Source organism: Poecilia reticulata, chromosome 6 (genome assembly GCF_904066995.2).
Source record: "Poecilia reticulata chromosome 6, P_reticulata-male-v2, whole genome shotgun sequence".
NCBI lineage: Eukaryota > Metazoa > Chordata > Actinopteri > Cyprinodontiformes > Poeciliidae > Poecilia > Poecilia reticulata.
In genome coordinates, this window is record NC_088835.1 from 18264727 (window position 1) to 18283075 (window position 18349).

The 18349-nt window shown below is 36.5% G+C and overlaps 1 protein-coding gene and 1 non-coding gene across 3 annotated transcripts in view; one reads left to right on the forward strand and one right to left on the reverse strand.

Moving 5' to 3' along the window:
* Positions 1–1797: 1797 nt before the first annotated feature.
* On the reverse strand, positions 1798–1870 carry trnar-acg (transfer RNA arginine (anticodon ACG)). The gene has a single exon. It is a non-coding gene; the product is annotated as a tRNA-Arg (tRNA).
* Positions 1871–2645: 775 nt separating this feature from the next.
* The window catches only part of banp (BTG3 associated nuclear protein), a 40181-nt gene continuing 24477 nt past the window's right edge, over positions 2646–18349 (forward strand). The window contains exons 1-10 of one of the 2 annotated variants that reach the window (XM_017305529.2): positions 2646–3025; positions 5423–5547; positions 5652–5764; positions 5872–6071; positions 6168–6257; positions 7915–8087; positions 9437–9676; positions 14650–14808; positions 16279–16400; positions 17706–17777. In XM_017305529.2, the coding sequence (XP_017161018.1) occupies positions 5490–5547; positions 5652–5764; positions 5872–6071; positions 6168–6257; positions 7915–8087; positions 9437–9676; positions 14650–14808; positions 16279–16400; positions 17706–17777 (1227 nt within the window). In that variant the 5' untranslated portion in view covers positions 2646–3025; positions 5423–5489. The remainder of the gene's footprint in view (positions 3026–5422; positions 5548–5651; positions 5765–5871; positions 6072–6167; positions 6258–7914; positions 8088–9436; positions 9677–14649; positions 14809–16278; positions 16401–17705; positions 17778–18349) is intronic. The other variant, XM_008411479.3, reaches the window with a different exon arrangement.

Genomic DNA, 18349 nt, shown 5'->3' on the forward strand with positions numbered 1-18349 from the left:
AGTTAATTTATTTTCTCTTGATTGATATTTTGAAAGTGAACTTTGATTTCAACTTTAACCTTAAATGGATTAGTTTGAAATATGATTATTCTTTTTGTTTATTTAAATTATGGTTAACTTAACCTGACTGAAATGTTTAGTTTAATTATTGAATTTGATATTTATTGTATTTGTGTGTTTGCACATACTTATTGTTGATAAACCGCCTAATGGTTTTTTTTTGGCCTTTTAGGTCGGGTTTTTTTTTGATGGATCAGATTCTCAGATCCACTTCTGAGCAAAGGATGGCGAGCTAAGGACAAGAACTTTGATCTTTTGAATTTATTTATTTTGAATTAATTTGACCCTCATTGTGTATTTGTAATTGTTTGTTGTTGTTTTTTTCCCCCCTATCATCAATACAAAAAACACCAAAACTAAAACAGTGATTGTCTTCATTCACACCTCAGGCTCCTTCAAGAACCATCTTCTGATGCTGCTTTTGTAGCCGCAGTTAGCTGCGTAGCCCATAACTGTTACATAATATATAATATATATAACAAATATCACCTTACAAAAATGACATTTTAATTCAATCATATATATACTCCCACTGATTCTAGTCATTATCAAATGGATAATGACTTAGAAACTTTTTGAACCAAGGAAACCCGCTGATTTTAACCATTCTCTCCACTTGTTGGTGAAAATAACTTCACCTCTGGTTGGCCTGTCACAATAATCCATAAATCAGTTACGGTAATCTTATGATAAATTCAAACAAGCTCAATTTCCATTTGCATGATTTATTTCTCTATTCATTCAATTTTTGGTAAAACGAAAGACTCCGGCCTGGTACTTCGGTCTCAACTAAATCTTTTTTTTGAAAGACAATTTTGTTCAGAGATTTAGTAATTCCATCCTGTTCTAGTGTTCAATGTTCATTAGAATTTAAAGTTTGAAAATGTGTTCTTGCATTATTATGCTATTGCCATTATATTAATTGTAAATGGTATTAAAACAATATAATTGGTTATCGCAATAACTTTTGGCACAATTTGTCATCCAGCAAAACTTAGTATGAAAGTCGTCAACATAACAAATTTTTCTGGAGGCTACGTTGTCCCAGAAGTCTTTGTCATAGAGATTTCGGAACAAATGTATGGTCAAATGATTTCAGTGGGGACAGCCATTACCCTGAGCATTTTATTCCGTTCTCAAACTCAAACGGAGTCTGGGAGAATGCGAGCGCTGGATCAAGGCCTGCTGCTGACCTCACAACCAGTTAAATGAAACAGTGATGGATGACAACTACCACATGTTTATCTGCACAAAGGTAATGGGTAGTAAACATCCCATTTCTGTCACAATTAGACTGTGTGATAGACAGTCAAATCAAAGACCAATAAGTGAAGGCAATTATTCTTGATTTTATGTGTGTAAAATTCATAGGTAGCTAGCTTTATGGAAGCATGAAAACATATACAACAATAACTACTGTATTTAAATGGAAGCACTTTGTATGCTACTGTTTATTGACAGTCAGACGGCCCTAGAACAGCTGTAGCTACAATCCAGTATCTTGCCATCAATAGTGCCCTTTGAGATTTCAATTGATATATACAGGACATTCTAAATAAAATTGATTAAAAGTTGTTTATGGTGAATGCAGGACCTACTAGGTTTTACCTTTCACCAACTCGTCACGTTACCTTCTCTCTGTCTCGACACGAATCTGATTTTCGTCTGTGAAGGCTGCCAAACGTAATGTACAAAACCTAACACTGAAAAAAAAAATTGTACAAAAAGAAAAACATTCGAGCCAGCCAGGAGTCGAACCTAGAATCTTCTGATCCGTAGTCAGACGCGTTATCCATTGCGCCACTGGCCCGATGGGGACAGTTTGGCAACAATTATTCTCTTCGAAAGATGACGTGTCCACACACGTGTTCTCTATTAGCGATTACTTCCTTAGGTCCTCATTGAAAATGCAACAAATCGAGACTTGTAAATACAATGGATATCGCTAATTCAGCTTAAAATTGCAAGTTCTGGGTCAAATACGCCGACGTTTATCGTCTGCTGTTTTCCCGAGACAGTGCTTGTTCTAGCAGCACATGGTAGATTTGTGCATTTGCAAATTCGTCCATTACATACTCACGCATTGCCATTTTGTTCATTTCTACTTCAGTTTCTAATTAGTAAACACACATTTTCATTCCAACTAAACTAAAGTCATCGCGTGCTACCCAACTGCGTTGTAGATAACAAATTTAATTATGAAGATAGTGGTCATTAAAATGCTCCATTCTCAATTTCATTTAGTTCTATTTTATCTGAGAGCTGTTATATTAGGCACATAGCACACATGCCATATTGACAAAACCCCTGATAAGACACACATTAATGACCTCCTGCTGGTTCTTAAAGTCAAATAAGATTTCGTTACAGTGTACTTTAAACAGAATAATGAAAAATACACCATATTCTCGTTTAGAACGACTGTCACCACATAGCTTAGTAAATTATCAAGACGTTTGGTTGCAACCACTTGCAAGTGGTTGCGTTTGCAGTGAAAAAAAACCTGCAAACGCAACCACCTGGAATTATAGATCGACTTTTGAAAAGCATAAAGTACACTTTAAGCAGGTGCCCAAAGTCGGCATTCTGCAAGGTCTCCCTGGTTTAACGCACCTGGATCAAATGATGGCTCATTAGATGATCTAAGAAAAACGACTTTGGGCACCCCTGCTTTAAGCAAACATCTTATGTGGCAACATAAAAAAAATTAAGGCATGCAGTTGATATTTGTCGACATTATTAATTAATCAACATTCTAAAGAGCATTAAATAGTCTTTACAGCTACAATTAGATGGTCCCTAACCTTCCTCTCGACCAAGCGGCTCTGAATGTTTAGTGCGGCCCCTGCAGACTGCTGAGCAGAGTGAAGGAGCAGCCAGGTAGAGGCACGGGCTCCATCTCTCGCGAGGAACGACGCCGTTATCGGAATCTCTACAAACAACACGAGAATTCGTCATTCACACGGTAATATAACCCAATCTTACACGGTGCATGTCGCTGTGTGAGAGCTAGGGTTGAGGATGCAGAGTTAAAATGTCATTTGTTTGCTGTTTTTAACTTTCTGTGAATCTTGCGTTACAGTCCAGCGGCCTTTAGGCCCCATAGCATCCTAACTACTAAGCTAGCCTAAATAGCGTTTGGTTTCACTCCTTAGCTTTGCTGTTAGCAAGGCGGCTCACAAATAGGATTGTGGCGCTCCTGCTAACATTAGCCGCTAGCTACGGGTCTGGTTTTGGCTTTGATAGGGAATGCATATATTGAAACATTGGCAAATTTACCATCGTTACAATATTAACAACACACGAGTATTACATGTTTATTTTCCGCCCATACTCCGGTTGGTTGTAGAGTACCCGCGCACTCTGTTAGCCCCAAATCTTAACTCTGGAGATCTATTTTAAAAGACAAATTTTAAAATAAGGCTTTGTCAAAAGACCTGATTCTATTTACTAATGGTAAGAGCTTAATTTGTTGGTTATACAATGCAAGGCAGGTTCAGTCCGGACAGTTGACAAAAAATAACCCAATAATACGCAAAGTCCAACACGGTTACTAATTTCAATGTGCTCATATGTGTTTATTTTTATTTGAACATGAAAGCAAGAAAACACATATATTTAAAATATACTTAATACCTTTTATTACTCTACAATTAAGACAAGTTTTTTCATGGACTTTTTATGAGCAATGTTTATATTGGCTATAAGTTTTATTATTTAGTTCAATAAACACCCCTCCCCCCCAATCGGTTATATTTGTTTTAAACGAATAAGCTGCAACATGGACCTTTTCTGTAGTTTTCAGAACTCCCTATATAACAAACTGCAAGTTAGATAAGGATCCAGAAACATAATTTATCAGGGACCCAATATTTTTGGCAGACTTCTATATTCATCATTTTTACTGCTGGATGTGCTTCATTGCATTCGTAGGCATCAACCACAGCATCATGACCACTGTCATTTTGTCAAGTTCTGAAAATCATTTGTTTAATATATATATAGTTTGTTAGTTATAGTAACTGCTTTCTGTAGGGGAATACTCAGGAACTGGGTTTCACAACCCTTAACACCTTGAAGAAATGTTTGTCATTTCACTCATGGTTTTACTGCTTATAAAACATTGCCAGATATCTGCAAACTACAAGCTGTAACCATCTATCGTTGCCAAGTATGTTGAGCCACACTATGTCCGCGCACAGACACAGAAACACAGCCATGTTATGTAATTAAAAAACAAAAAAGTAAATTATAACTTAGATTTTTGTTTAATGCAAAAGATCTGTGTCAAATTATTCATGTGTTGATTGAAGCCAGAACTTTTCTGAAACGACTGAAAACTCCTTTGAAATACATCATATACAGATATGTTGTATGTATGTTTTATGTATGTTCTCTTTTTGCCTGGGTCATTCACATGAGTAAATCAAACAAATTCATGTTTAGTTTTTACTATTCATATTAATTACTTTCTAAATTCATTTCAGAGTTTATATCTGATATAGCATTCTTATTTTAAAAGCTTTTTTGAAATAGCAGTCCTCTATTGCAGACCAACAATCGTCACACGTGGTGTCCACTCCACCATTACTTTCAAAAAAGTTAATTACAACTTCATTGCCCCTCATACCATATTGCCTTGACACAGCCAAAAACTTTTCTGCATTTGTATAGAATTTCTTTGATAGATCAGCACAAAGTAGAGCATGATTACGATGTGGAAGAGAAATGATTCATATTTTGTTAAAGTTTATAAATAAAATTATGAAAAAAGTGGTGTGCAATTGTTTCTTTACATGATTCTAGCTGTTCACTGATGTTCTAAAACAAACCTGTGTAGATTTTAGAGAATAGCTTCATTATTATTATTATTATTCATAGAATAAACTTGCATAACATCTGTTTACTGACATTATCACTTCTGTAGGTAATTAGACTGTATTTGGGAGTATTCAAGTAAAGAACTGAATCCCAATGCTTGCCACACTTTTCAGATCTTTATTCATTAAAACTTTTCAAAAGTGTCAATTTCATTCCTTCACAGTTATGCTCCACTTTATTCATTACACAAATCCCCCCAAAATGCATTGAAGTTTCTGATTATAAAGTAATAAAATATTTAAATATTTGAATACTTTTGTAAGGTAGTGCTTTTAGAGATGTCCACATGTGATCAGATTGCAGAGGATGGTTGTCAGTGTGAGGTCAGAATAAGGCTGAAGTAAGATGGGGTTGGAAATGGCTGAAGGTCTTTGAAACGGAGGTCCGGTTAAAGCCTAGACGTAAAAACACATTTGTCTTAACGTTACAAACTGTGCAACAACATGCTGACGATAAATATTTTCTCATTGTCTTATTTCAGCTGTGTACAATGTCTGGACAAGTGCTGGATGAAATAGTACAAATAACAGTGGAGGAGTTTAACCAGGATGGCCGTAGTGGTAAGGATGCTGTGTAGAGACACATCTCTTCTGCATTTATTGACCGGTGACTTACTCAGCACTTTAGTCTCTCTGTTCAATGTGATGAAACCAGGTTTTTGGCACTAGCTAAAATGTTTTGGCAATTTCTCTGGATTTGATCTATTGCAGATTTTCTGGACAGTACTGAAGATGGTGAAGAAAGGACACAAAAGAAAAAGAGGAAACTAAGCAGCAGTCAGGACAACAACAACAACAGTAATCAAGAACTATCTTTTATTAAGGTACTAATAAATCACCAGTCAACGCTCTTATAATATCTAGACTTTATTTTTAATTTTCCTGTTGGATTGATCAAATGCATGAATTTCTTTACCGTTTCTATACCCAGAATCTTCTGGTTTCATTCACCGAGTCGATTAGCCAGCGCCTGGAAGGAATTGAGTCAAAGCTACAGTCATTAGACGCAACATGCAAAGTCCTTGTCCGCAAACTTGATAGCATGCCTCCCTGTGCAAAGAGCCCCGTACAAGTTCCTATGGTTGCAGGTTCTCCCCAGGGTGCCACTCAAACTTGGAACAAAGTTCGATGGTAAACTCCCAAGTGTTTTTTTTTTTTTTTTTTTCATTTTTGTGCTTTAATCTTGTAATTTGCTTTATACATGTCTGTTTCAATCTTCTTTTTCAGCGTTGTGCCCCAAACAAATGTGATTGTTAGCAGAGAACACACAAAGGGATTAAACCAGGAAGACACTCCTCTTGAAAATCTGCTCAGCAAGTAAGCAGCTTGTGTTTATATTTATCTGTATGTCAGATGTCCGCTGATATTTATCAATAAATGTGTTTGTCTGTCTTAAAAGTTTTAACGACACAGACCTTTGCTGTCAATAGGCTGCTCAGCACTGGCTTTTTGGGTGATTTTAATGTCAGTATAGATAAAATGCATAACGCTTAATGTGTTTAAAGCTGTGTTAAGAACAGTTGTATTAGATTGTTACATTGATAGGTGAGGAGCGAACTTCTTGCAGTAACTCATGGAGCTTTGTAAAAAAAAAAAAAGAAACAAAGAGCTTCAGGAGACGGGAGAGATGGCTAAATTAATACCATCAACCCATAATCAGCCTTTGTTTCCTATGTTTGGTAGTTCTGCAGCTGACAGAAATATCATTGTAGAAATTATCATTCTGATTTTTATTTTTTACAGAATGATTGCATACATTTTGATATCACTGGTTGATGGATGTTCCCCAAACATCCATAAACCTGATGGATGTTTGGAGAACATTAGCTGATTGAGTATGAATAATTAGTATTCTTTTTTTTTTTTTACTCCCCTCGACTTTGTTCAATGATATTTGTTGTACTGGTACCAGTGCTGCCCCCTGCTTCAAATTTGACACCTTTGGGCTTGACTGAAACAACCAACTGCTCAGATCCACTATTCAGAAGTCTAAGGGAGAAAGGACTTATGATCAGATGAGACATGAACTGAGCTATTTGGCATCAGTGATGAGAACCATGTTTGTAAAGGTCAAGTTAAAGCTTTCAAACCCACCAGCATTTAACCAACTATGTTACCTCAAATCAGCAGCAACACAATTGGGTTTTTCTACAGGACAATTATTCCAAACAAACATAAAAACTGGAGGAATTAACTTCATATGTCTGGAAAGACCCTTGAAGTCTAGTTGGCTTAAAGCCAAGTCTGTCCCAGAAAACCAATTTGCTATAATAAACTCTACCAATTCTGCAAAGACAGGAGATTAATATGCATCCATGGATATGCCAGAAGTCTAAGACTGGCTACAACCCCACTACAAATATTTGTGAGATTGTATATACTTGAGGCAATATGTATAGTTTTGACTATGGATTAGGGGGAGTTTACAATGAATTTAGTGTTAAGTGGCAAGTTTGGTTGTTTCCACCATTAAAATCACTTCAGAAATGTTTTTTACTAGGGGTGCCCCGATTAATTTTCACCGATTTCCTTAGTCTGGGGAGATTGGTGACTTGCTTATACTTGCATGTGACGCCGATCTTGCCCCCCAATCTTATCTACCTGAGTAAAGGTCTAAAAATGAACCACTTCCCTTCATTGCTCTGCTGTGAGAGAGGTTTGACTGACGGACCGGCCCACCAGCTCATGTTTGCAAGTTTGCAGTTAACAATAGTCACCCCGCTGTTGCCAACTCATATACTTTCTTGCTATATTTAGCAACATTTCAGGCAAAAAAAAAAATGATATTGGCCAACATTGGAATCGGTAGGTCAGGCTTTTTAAGGATCGGTGATCAGCTAGGAAGCTGTAATCGGATCATCCCTAGTTTTTACAAGCCCTAAATTAAAACAACAGTCATTCTCTTGCAAAGTATATCTAGCCTGTTACAACTGGGATGTATCAGTGTGTCAAATATTTTATTTTGGTTTTGCAGCACAGTGGCCAGGAGGCGACAGAATACCATTCTGGTTAAAGTGCCGGGTGCTGAAGAGAGTCAGGAGGAACAAGAGAGCGGCTCAGAGGCCAGTGACTCTGTTTCCAACAGTGGTCAGTCTGGCGGTGCACAAAATGGTCAAAATGTCACCCTTATCACACTCAATGCAGAAGGTAAGACCTAGTCTGTTATTCAGAAATGTCAATCTACCATCACCCTTTATATTTAATGTTTTTATTTTGCTGCTTTTATGGCCGTAAATGGATTTGAATAAATGGATTGATTATGTTGGAGGCGGGATTAATTTGTGCGTAGGCACAGAAAGTTTAATAAGTCTTGATTATTAAACTAACACAAAGAAAACAAATGATTACCATTCTCAGTCAAATTTTTAAATTAGATTTGTGATTACAAACTTCTGTGATTTTTTTTTTTCTTTTTGCCTTAAAACAAAGAATCACATTTAGCTCTAAAATATTACTGCTCTGAAAAAAAGGCTCTTTTAAAAAAACCTAAATTTTTTGTTAAATTTGTTTGTTTAGAAGGGGCAAAAATATTAAACAGGTTTGTAGCTAATTTGCAACCCCTGGCCCAAGGTAGGCTTCCAGGATTAAGACAGACTTAAAACGTATAGTGACTTAAAATATCACAAACAATAAAATAAGCATAAAAAGTTTGGTTTTCATTTTTCTGCTAAATAATAATAATGATCTTCATGATATTATTGTTGTTCCTTCCAGTGATTTATGTTGGCCTGCATCTTTGCATCATCTATTTCCTTTTAGCAGTGAAACCTATATAAGCAAAAACTACTACAGCATTGATGTCAATGATTTTCCAAAAACAACCTCTGTAGATCTTTTTTTCAATGTTTTGTTTTGAAAAGGATAACGTGACTATTTTAACTGGTTTTCATTTTCATGTTGTTGTCTTAGCGTTTTAACCTTAAGTGGCTTGGCTTCGGCTTAGAGATTGCAGCTTCATTTTACATTAACAAAGCTAAATAAAACCCTCATTATTATTAGTTTATTAATAATTTTTGGGTAACTTTAAAAAAAAAAAAGGGAAATTGTATCAAAATCAAACTATTTATTTTATTTCAGCTCTTTGGAAGCAGTCAGCAGTGCTGGCTACTACCATGTTAGCAGTCAGCACTGCTAACATGGTACCATTTGTGTTCTATGGTGTAAAAGTGGTAAGCAGTACAGAACTATAACACCACATAACTCACAGATCCAGAATTAAATCAGTTATTTTATACAACCACATGGGGGTGCTGTTGTATTACAAAATCTTATGCTGACTTTTGTAATATTTATCAACCTGTGAATTAAAGTCCATAGTGGAACATATAAATTAAGCTTTTATATTTATTTATATAGGGATCTAGGCAGGTTTTCCTAAGTGCTTCACATCTCTCATGGATTTACTGCAGCAGAACATTGAGGCTTGTGGTTCAAGAAGTGCCTTTCCTTTCCTTTTCTCTTGATTCCTTTCTATTTCTCTTCTCTTACTTTTTTAGAAGATTATCCAGAAGGCACTTGGTTGGGAGATGATAACAACTCAGAGATGCGGGTTCGCTGTCCAATTTCTCCATCTGACATGCTTTATATCAGCACAAACTGCCGCACGGCAGAGAAAATGGCTCTGACACTGCTGGACTACCTATTCCACCGGGAGGTCCAGGCAATGTCAAATCTCTCCGGGCAAGGGAAACATGGAAAGAAGCAACTAGACCCTCTCATGATCTATGGCATTCGATGTAAGTCATGAAACGTTGCTGGTTTATGATTGACAGGGGACTACATCACTTAACTTCACGTTACCTCAAGCAGAAGGTAGAGCAGGCTCTGAGAAATAGTTCACAATACCTTAACTTGCATATATGAGATCCCAAAAGTGTTAGGTAAAAGGTCCTTTTGGAAAATGTCTCAAAGTTGCATCTGAGCTGCACAATTTTAGCAATTTGTGGTGGTTAAACAGAACATCTGAACATCTAAGATTGTGGTCATAGGTTTCCAGAACAGCAAGTCCGTGCCAAAGCAGTTTTTATGTTCGTTAGAGACAATTGTAGTTTGGTTTCACCCAAGTGTGTCCACGTTTCAACCATCTAGATGCTGAAGTGAGATTAAGTTGGATAATAAGAAGGGATTCCTCCTCCTTTTATAACCTTTATGCAATCCAACAGTACCACTAGATGTGAAATGGCGCTGCTGCATGATGAAGAGAGCGTCATTTTTGACAGTTATTACAGTGTTCCTTCACGGAGGCCAAATAGCTTTTCCTGTTACGTACAGTGTAACTTAGGAGGATTTTTAGTTTTACTACTGACATGTCATTGCATCATCTAATTCTTCACCTTCTTTTCAGAGTATATAGTGAAAAGAAGTCCAAAACACTTAATTAAATCTGAGTAAAGGAAACCTTTTGGCGTTTTTCATATAAAAGGCCACTGAATTTGCAGGTGATTCTGATTTGTAGTTCTTACAGTATCTGTGATGGTTAAACAGAAAATATCACCATCTAAAATGGCTCAGACCACCCTCTCTTTTATGATTACCACATTATTCCTGTAAAGTACAAGTAAAGGTTGTAAAATCTAGTTTGAAATCCTTGTAGGAATAAATTAACTCTCTTGAGACCTTCCCACATTTCGTCCCTGTTCCGTTTCAGGGTAGAGCTGAATGGATCTTTGAAACAGACCACAGTCTGTATTCCCATGGCGGCTTACAACAACATGCATTCATCATACCATACACGCATTAATGTGCACCACATTTTAGTACATACCAAACTCTAAATGACATGCACATGTCTGGTTGAAAGATGTTAATGGAGTCACTCTCAATTCAGTAGGTCTTTGAGAAGAGCTGGGCCTTCAGTGGCTGACAGATTTATCTTTAGTGACTCTTTTAGAAATAGACTTTTGTATTTATAAGCCCCATAATGCTGTCGTAATAGCAGTGTCATCAGCTGTAACATGTTCTAAAAGTTTATCCCTTTTAAATAGTTCAATGAAATATTCCTTCATGACATAATGAGGCATAAAGCCAGAAAGTAAGTATTGAACACATCATGTAGATACATTTTTAATGAGACTATTGACATAATACTCAAACCATATGTTGGTACCAAACCAAGTAATTCACACATCCAAAGAAATCCAAACAAATAGGTCCATAAATTAAGTTGCATGAATTAAAGTAGAATGACACTAAGTAAGTATTGAACGCATTAAGAAGAGTAGGTGTGAAGGCATGGGAAGTTTTTAGAAAACAATCCTGCTCTCTGTCATATGAAGTTGGTACAGCCGGTTGAGTCCTTACTAATGCCCTGTTTTAAAAGTCTTCTTATTACCAAGGAATCGCACAAGAAACATCTCATGAAAATCAATGAGCTCTCTCAAAACCTTAATGTTTATTGTTGAAGAGCACACTGATGGTTTCAGATGTATTTCTACACTTCTGAAAATTCCCTGTGAGAAATATTGGCGCAATAGTCGTGAAGTGGAAAAAAAATTATTTCACCTCAATGCAGCCCATGACCTGGTGCTCCTGGGATGGTTTCTGACAGAGGTGTCAAAACATGAACGACAAAACTTTTCCAATATCAGAAGTGCACTTGGAAAGGGTTTTAGAAAGACCTGGAATTAGCATGAGCAGTTTTTCTTTCATGAAATCTGGTAATGCACTGAGCCACAACAGATCCAACATTCACTGTATAGCTTATAAAGAAAAATCATGCTGAAGCTTATTCAATGCTTGCTGCACAACATTTGAACAAAGCAACAAAATACTGGGGGAATATACTCTGGTACATAGACAGAATAATGGCAGTCAGCATTGCTAACTGACTGCCACAGTTCTACAAAATTGAACTCTTTGTCATTCCACATACCGTGTTTAGAGGTATAATTGAAAGAAGGATGAATAGGAAAATGTGCCAAGACAGTCTGCTAAAAGTCTGAAGATGTTAGTTGATTTCAGAATATCTGCTAGAATAATTGAGTTAACTACCATGCATGAACACAACTGAAAATCTATTAAAAGAACTGAAGCTCAGAGAGCATAGAAGAGGCCCAGAGGCCTTTAAACATTTAACAGTTTGTGAAGAAGAATGGGTCATTACCAGCTGAGTATTCCATTAGTTTCTCTGTAATAGAGACGTCTTGAGGTTTTGCTACCAAATAGGGCTTTTCTACCGAGTATTGAATACATTTTGGATGTGTTCAGTGCTTATTCTCTGTCATTCTACTTCATTACCCGTAATTTAATCTGTTTTTATTTCTTTGGATGTCTGGAATCGTTGGGTTCTTATTTACAGCTGATGCATGTTTCATGTTTATAGCCTCATTAGAGATATTTTTACTGAGGAAAACATTAGCATGTTCAGTGCTTATTTTTCACGTTGTGTATCTAAAGTGCATCTCACTTCAGTTGGACATTGTTCAATGTCCCCTCCTCCCAGACCTCCATGCACCTCTTTACTCACCATTTGCTGTAGATAAAGATCTGTCTTTCACACTCACTTCAAGCCACTTGACCAGCTGTGCAGAGGTCAACTTGCGGATACGCAAGTGAACTTCTCTTTATAGCTCTAAATGTTTCTTTTCTACACATTTGTGTTTCTTGTGAGTACCCATGTGCAACATTTAAATGTATAATTTTAAAAATGGCGTTAAAAAACAAAAATCTCGCTTTACACAACGGTTGCTTTTTTTTTTCCTTCAGAGTTTCTTTGTTTTCCATTTGCGTTATTCACAAAGGCGTTTTTCTTCTTTCCCTTTGCACTTTTGCATTTCATATGTGCAGTTGCATGCGGATTCGGTCTGACACAGAAATATGTAAAGGCAAGAGCAGGGCTAGTTCACTCTTGGTTGACTCATTATGCCTTGAAGGGGAGGAAAAAAAAGATAAAATAAGAATGAAAGAGCACCTGCCTGACTTGCCTGTGCAGGATCATCAGGTGCAGAAGGACTGCATGACTGTATGACTGTGTCATACCTGTACCATCAGATAACCCCACTGTCTCATTTTCTATCCCCGGGTAGTAAAGGTTATAACTGTGTTGCTAACCCAAATAGAAATGAGCTGTCAGTTGGCCCTCGCTCTCTTAACAGTTTATAATGTGGTTCCAGTCATCTAGTGAATGCACCTGTACATATCTCCATGCAGGGAGATGGAAAAGTCACAGTTAGGCTTGTGTTAACTTGAGAAAAGGTGTGGAGATGGAAACTGGACTCAGACAGTGGTTACATTCACTTTTTAAATGCTAATGTGTTGATTATATACTTAAACTAAATTGTGTTTAACCTGTAGATCTTGTGGTGGTTAAAATGGATGTCAAGTTGCATTTTTTTTTTTTTTTTGCATTCTGCATTATTCAAAAATGCAGATTTTAAGATTATTTAGGCATTTATTTTAACAAGATATTTAATTTAAAAGTTATCTGCTGGCTGTTTTTTTTATATATACGTATAAACTAAGGCTGTGCAATTTTATCGATTCACAATATTTATTGATATTTTCCTCAGTATCAATTGTTCACCTGTGACCATCGATACATTAAATCCTACTTTGAGTTTTATGTCAAATCCACATGAATTAAATGACAGCTATAACACATGACATTTTTTACCCTGTTGCACATGTACATTAAAAATGACATGTAATGAAACAGCCAGTTACAATGAATTAAATAATGAAATGGATAAATTACATTATCTAATATAAGTGAATAAGACAAAAAAGGTTCCTTTTCTGCATAACCAAATGCACAAAGCCACACAATTGGCATTTAAACAAAGCAAATGCATAACAAAAACATTTATTACACCAGTATTACATCAGTTCAATTAATTTAATCCAGGTCTATGAAACGGTCACAAAACAGTCACCAAAATCAATCTGTCCTTGAAGTCTTTCAGAAAATCTTAAAAATGTATTGAATTGTAGCGAATTATGTTTGCTATATCACTATATATATATATAATATTGTATTGTGTTGGGATATTTAGTGTACCGTTACAGCCCTAGCATGCACATGGTGTTATCAAATGTAAGCCACACCCCTTTTCCGCCCTGACTGAAAAGGGGTCCGGGTTTTAATGTTTTTATCTTTTTTAATCTTTTTTCTCAAAATCTCTTTCTCTTTATTACTGTTTATTCAATGTCACATGCTGTTTTCTTTTAATTATGTAAAGCACTTTGAAATGCCTTGCTGCTGAAATGTGCTATACTAATAAAATTTGATTGATTGATGATGAACATAAAAAACAGCCAACAAATTTAAATTAACTTCACAAATTTTACCAAAAAAATAAGTGAAATATCCTCCTAGGATTACTCTAGAAACTAGTTTATGGCTACAAAAGGGTTCAGTTAACACAGAACTTGGACAAGGAGTTTCCACAAAATTGCATTCAGGATACATAAATATATTTGAGCCTGCACGTATAAATTTAGCCATGTGGATTAGTGAAATTCCACAATAATATTGCATTTCAAAACTACGTGAAGTTGCTTATCATTTTTCCACGTTGGAAAAATAATAGTTCTAATAAAATTTATTTCATTTCCAAAATCTGAAATGAGATTTGTGCCCTGTGGTGTGTGTATGTAAACTTGGTGCAGGCATTCAAAGGTACAAACCTCACGCTTTATTATTAAAAAAATTCTTCATTAGTGAGATGACCAATATACACTTGCAACATGTACTGTCTCCATGTCTTCTCAGGCCACTTGTTCCACAAATTTGGCATCTCTGAATCAGACTGGTACCGGATCAAGCAAAGCATTGATTCAAAGTGTCGTACCGCCTGGAGACGCAAGCAGCGGGGCCAGAGCCTGGCAGTGAAGAGCTTTTCCAAACGCACTCCACGCAGTACGGTGGCAGGTAAAATATAGATCTCAGGTGCCTGTATAACTGTATATTTTATATTTTTTGGTTTTATGCATGTGACAAAAAAGTTTGATGGCTCTTGGAATTTGCGTGTAGGAAAGTGTGACGTCTTGAAAAGGGAAAGTGTGCAGACGTACACAGTTGCAGAAAAATTTAATCCAGATTCTGTTTATATGAAAAAAACTCACAGCTTGTTTTGTTAGTTCCACTGGTGCAAAATATATTTACTATATTTTGAAAGCCATTAATCTCCTGCTGTCAGCACAACCTGAATGCGATCAACACCGTCACAGGTTGTGAATTCAAATACATCTTATTTTATCTCCTGTATATGCGCATTTATGCAACCAGAACCAATGTGTAGCTATCTAGTGTAGCACTGCAGCTGTTTAGAGTCCATACACAAAGCATTCTGTACTTCCCACTTTCTGTGAGTTATCACCCCTCACCTCTGACCAGAGAAAAGCAGGCCTACGGAGGAAAGCCTAATATCCTGTGAGCCCATACTACCGTAGGGGCGGATTGTCAGGCCCTGCCTTTTCAAGCCATGCACACCCTAGTGTGTTCAACACAAATGCTAGTTCAACATGCAACATCCGTCAACATGCAGCACACATAGAGGGGCCAAACAAATCATTCAGTTTCGACTCAAATTCCATCCTAATGAACTGAAAAAGAGGATTTTCATTTGTGTGAAACTAGCTCTTTAGCTTTTTTTAGCAGCCATCTGGGCTCCCATCCCTCATCAGCTAAAGTATTGAGAAACATTTTTTTTATATAATTCACCACACATCTGTAATAATGAACGATAAGAGGGAGTGTTAATCTTCAAAATGTCTGTATTATGTAGTGACGTGTATGGAAAATAAAACAAATGACTATATTACAGAAAAGTAGTCTGGCTTCACTTAGAATCAATAATCTTTTTTTTTTTTTTTTAAATAGGCTTTCATTGCCTAAATATTTTTTTTCGGGATGACTTGCAGGCTTTATTTGGCCAGTATTGAAGTCCTTTAATAGATGTAGCAATTTTGAATCTAGCAGAAAATTATAGAATAACAGAAATATTGTCATTTATGATCCAAGAAATGTGTCCCTGACCTTTGTCCGATTTTTTTTTTTTTTTTTTTAACTCGAATGTAAGGATTATGCAGGAGGTTGATGTTTATAGACTGAAAAGTTTAAAAGGTCTTAGTTTTGATTCATAGAAGCACTTGCTGATCAAGTGAAAACCAACCTATTTATCAGTGCATCACTAACCTGAGAATGTTGTCGCTGCACCATGAATATGTTTAAATCTTGAACTGTCAGCAACCAAAGAGATTAGGAATCTTGTAATTTTATGACGCCTTCCGGCTACAGATCTTTCATATTTGATTCTATATAATTGTACTGGGTGACTGAACTTTTTCGCCCAGCGTGCTCTGAAGTTACACTGACTCATCTTTTTGTTGTTTTGTGCAGAGGAAGGTATCTCAGATGAAGCTGCTCAAATAGAGACTGCCACCCAGCAGACCCTGCATTACACACTGGCCAATCAGCAGGTCCAGTTCCATCGTATTGGTGAGGATGGACAGGTTCAGGTGGTGCGTATCAAATGTTTCATTTTTCACTTTCTGTAAATCCTTCAGAAAGCATTTTCTTAATTACAAGACCTTTTTTATCTCTACATATTAGTTTCTAAAATTTGGCTTTCCAAATTCCAGAGCATGCCTGGGATAGTTCATACCACCCACTACAGTGACACTGGGGAAATATTGACCAACCTATAAATTAATAAAAGAGTAATGGATGCTGAATGATGGACTGGCCATTAACACATGCCGTGGCGAAAGGTCAAATTGAGGCCCACTGCAACATATGGGTGGGCTGTTAAAGAAAAAGTAAATAAACTAAATTCCCAGTGTCCTGTAATCATCTAAAGTATTCGATTTCAAACATCCCTTGAGCTACAACAATAGATGTGAGATTAAACACCTTATGAGAAAACTTGTTGTGAGCAGTTCTCCCACAAAGCATAACTCTGGAATTTGTTTTCTTCCTGTAAGAGCTAAAGAAGCAATGAAAGACATCTAAAATTTCAAATGACTGAGCAGGATCATGCTTCAGAAACGATTTGTAGATTAAATGAAATGACTATCTGGTAAAACAGTTGTATGTTGGATTGAAGCAGATGCTGCTATTCGAGACCAATGCTGCATTTTGTGCCATTTTGGAATATAATTAATGTTTAGGCATGAGGTTATAAATTGATGGCTGTAGATTCTTCCTCAGTATTTTCTAGTAGAGAACAGAGTTCATGGTTACCTACATCAAGTCATGGTAATAAAGCATCAAATCAGGCCCAGACCGTCATGCTACCACCACCAGATTCAATTGTATGATGATCTTGTTTTCAAATGCTGTATTAGTTTTACAACATAAGCCTTGGAACTCTCCCATGGCCATTTTCCACTCTCTTTTCTTATTTTATTGTTGGATCTTAAAATTTGACCTTAACTGAGCCAACTAAGCCCTGCAGAGCTTGAGATGTTATTCGTCATCTCCTGGACGACTAATTGATGTGCCCAACCAGTCCTGGGAAGCTTCACCACTCCTTTATGTTTAGTAGAATCCTAAAGCCTTACAAATGCTGCAGTGATTTTATTCTAATCTGTTCTTTAATTTCTTTATATAGGCACATTGTGTGATCTTTATTTGAACATCTCTGAATTTTAAGGTGTTGTTTGTTTGGCACGTAACGCCTTCTGATTATTCTCATTTATTTGAACTTGCATCCCGCAGTCAGTGAGTTAGTTAAAAGCCAGTGTTTACTGGCTTCGGCACCACACTTTGTCAGAAAATCATGCATTTTAAATAAAAACTTGTGTCCCTTTCCTCTTGTGTCTCAGATTCCACAGGGACAGCTGCACATCGCCCAGGTACCACAAGGCGAAGAGGTGCAGATCACACAGGACAGTGAGGCAAGTTTTTATCAGTGCTCGTCTGACAGAAGTCAAACAACATCGGACCAATTTTCCAAACTTGTTTTGTCTGTTAAATGATACAAGCACCTCATCAGTTTTTTTTTTTCAACCAACTCATATCTGTTACACCTCATTCATGTTTGAGAGGCTGGCTGGAAATAAAGTTAATGATATCTACAGCTGCCACATTTTAGAAGCCAGATTCTTGAGAGTTTGTTATGGAACTGACTTACAATATCCAACTGACTTTTCTGTTTTTGACTATCTTGTTTTTTTATTTAAGAAATGTCCTTTTCTTTTTATGAAAGATAAATATTAAACCCTTCAAGAACCTTGGACAAATTATTTTCCCATAGCGCTTCAGTTATAGATATAGCGGGGTTAGACAGTGTTGTCCCATGAAAAGATATACTTAAATGCCTGCAGGAATGTGAGGGGTGTACTCACTTTTGTGATGCACTGTAATCTGCCAATTGCATTAAAACCTTTTTTTTTTAAAATCAATTTCAAGGAATTATTGCCTTATAACACGCTTGTATAACTTGCTGAAAAAGTTACTTGCAAGTTAG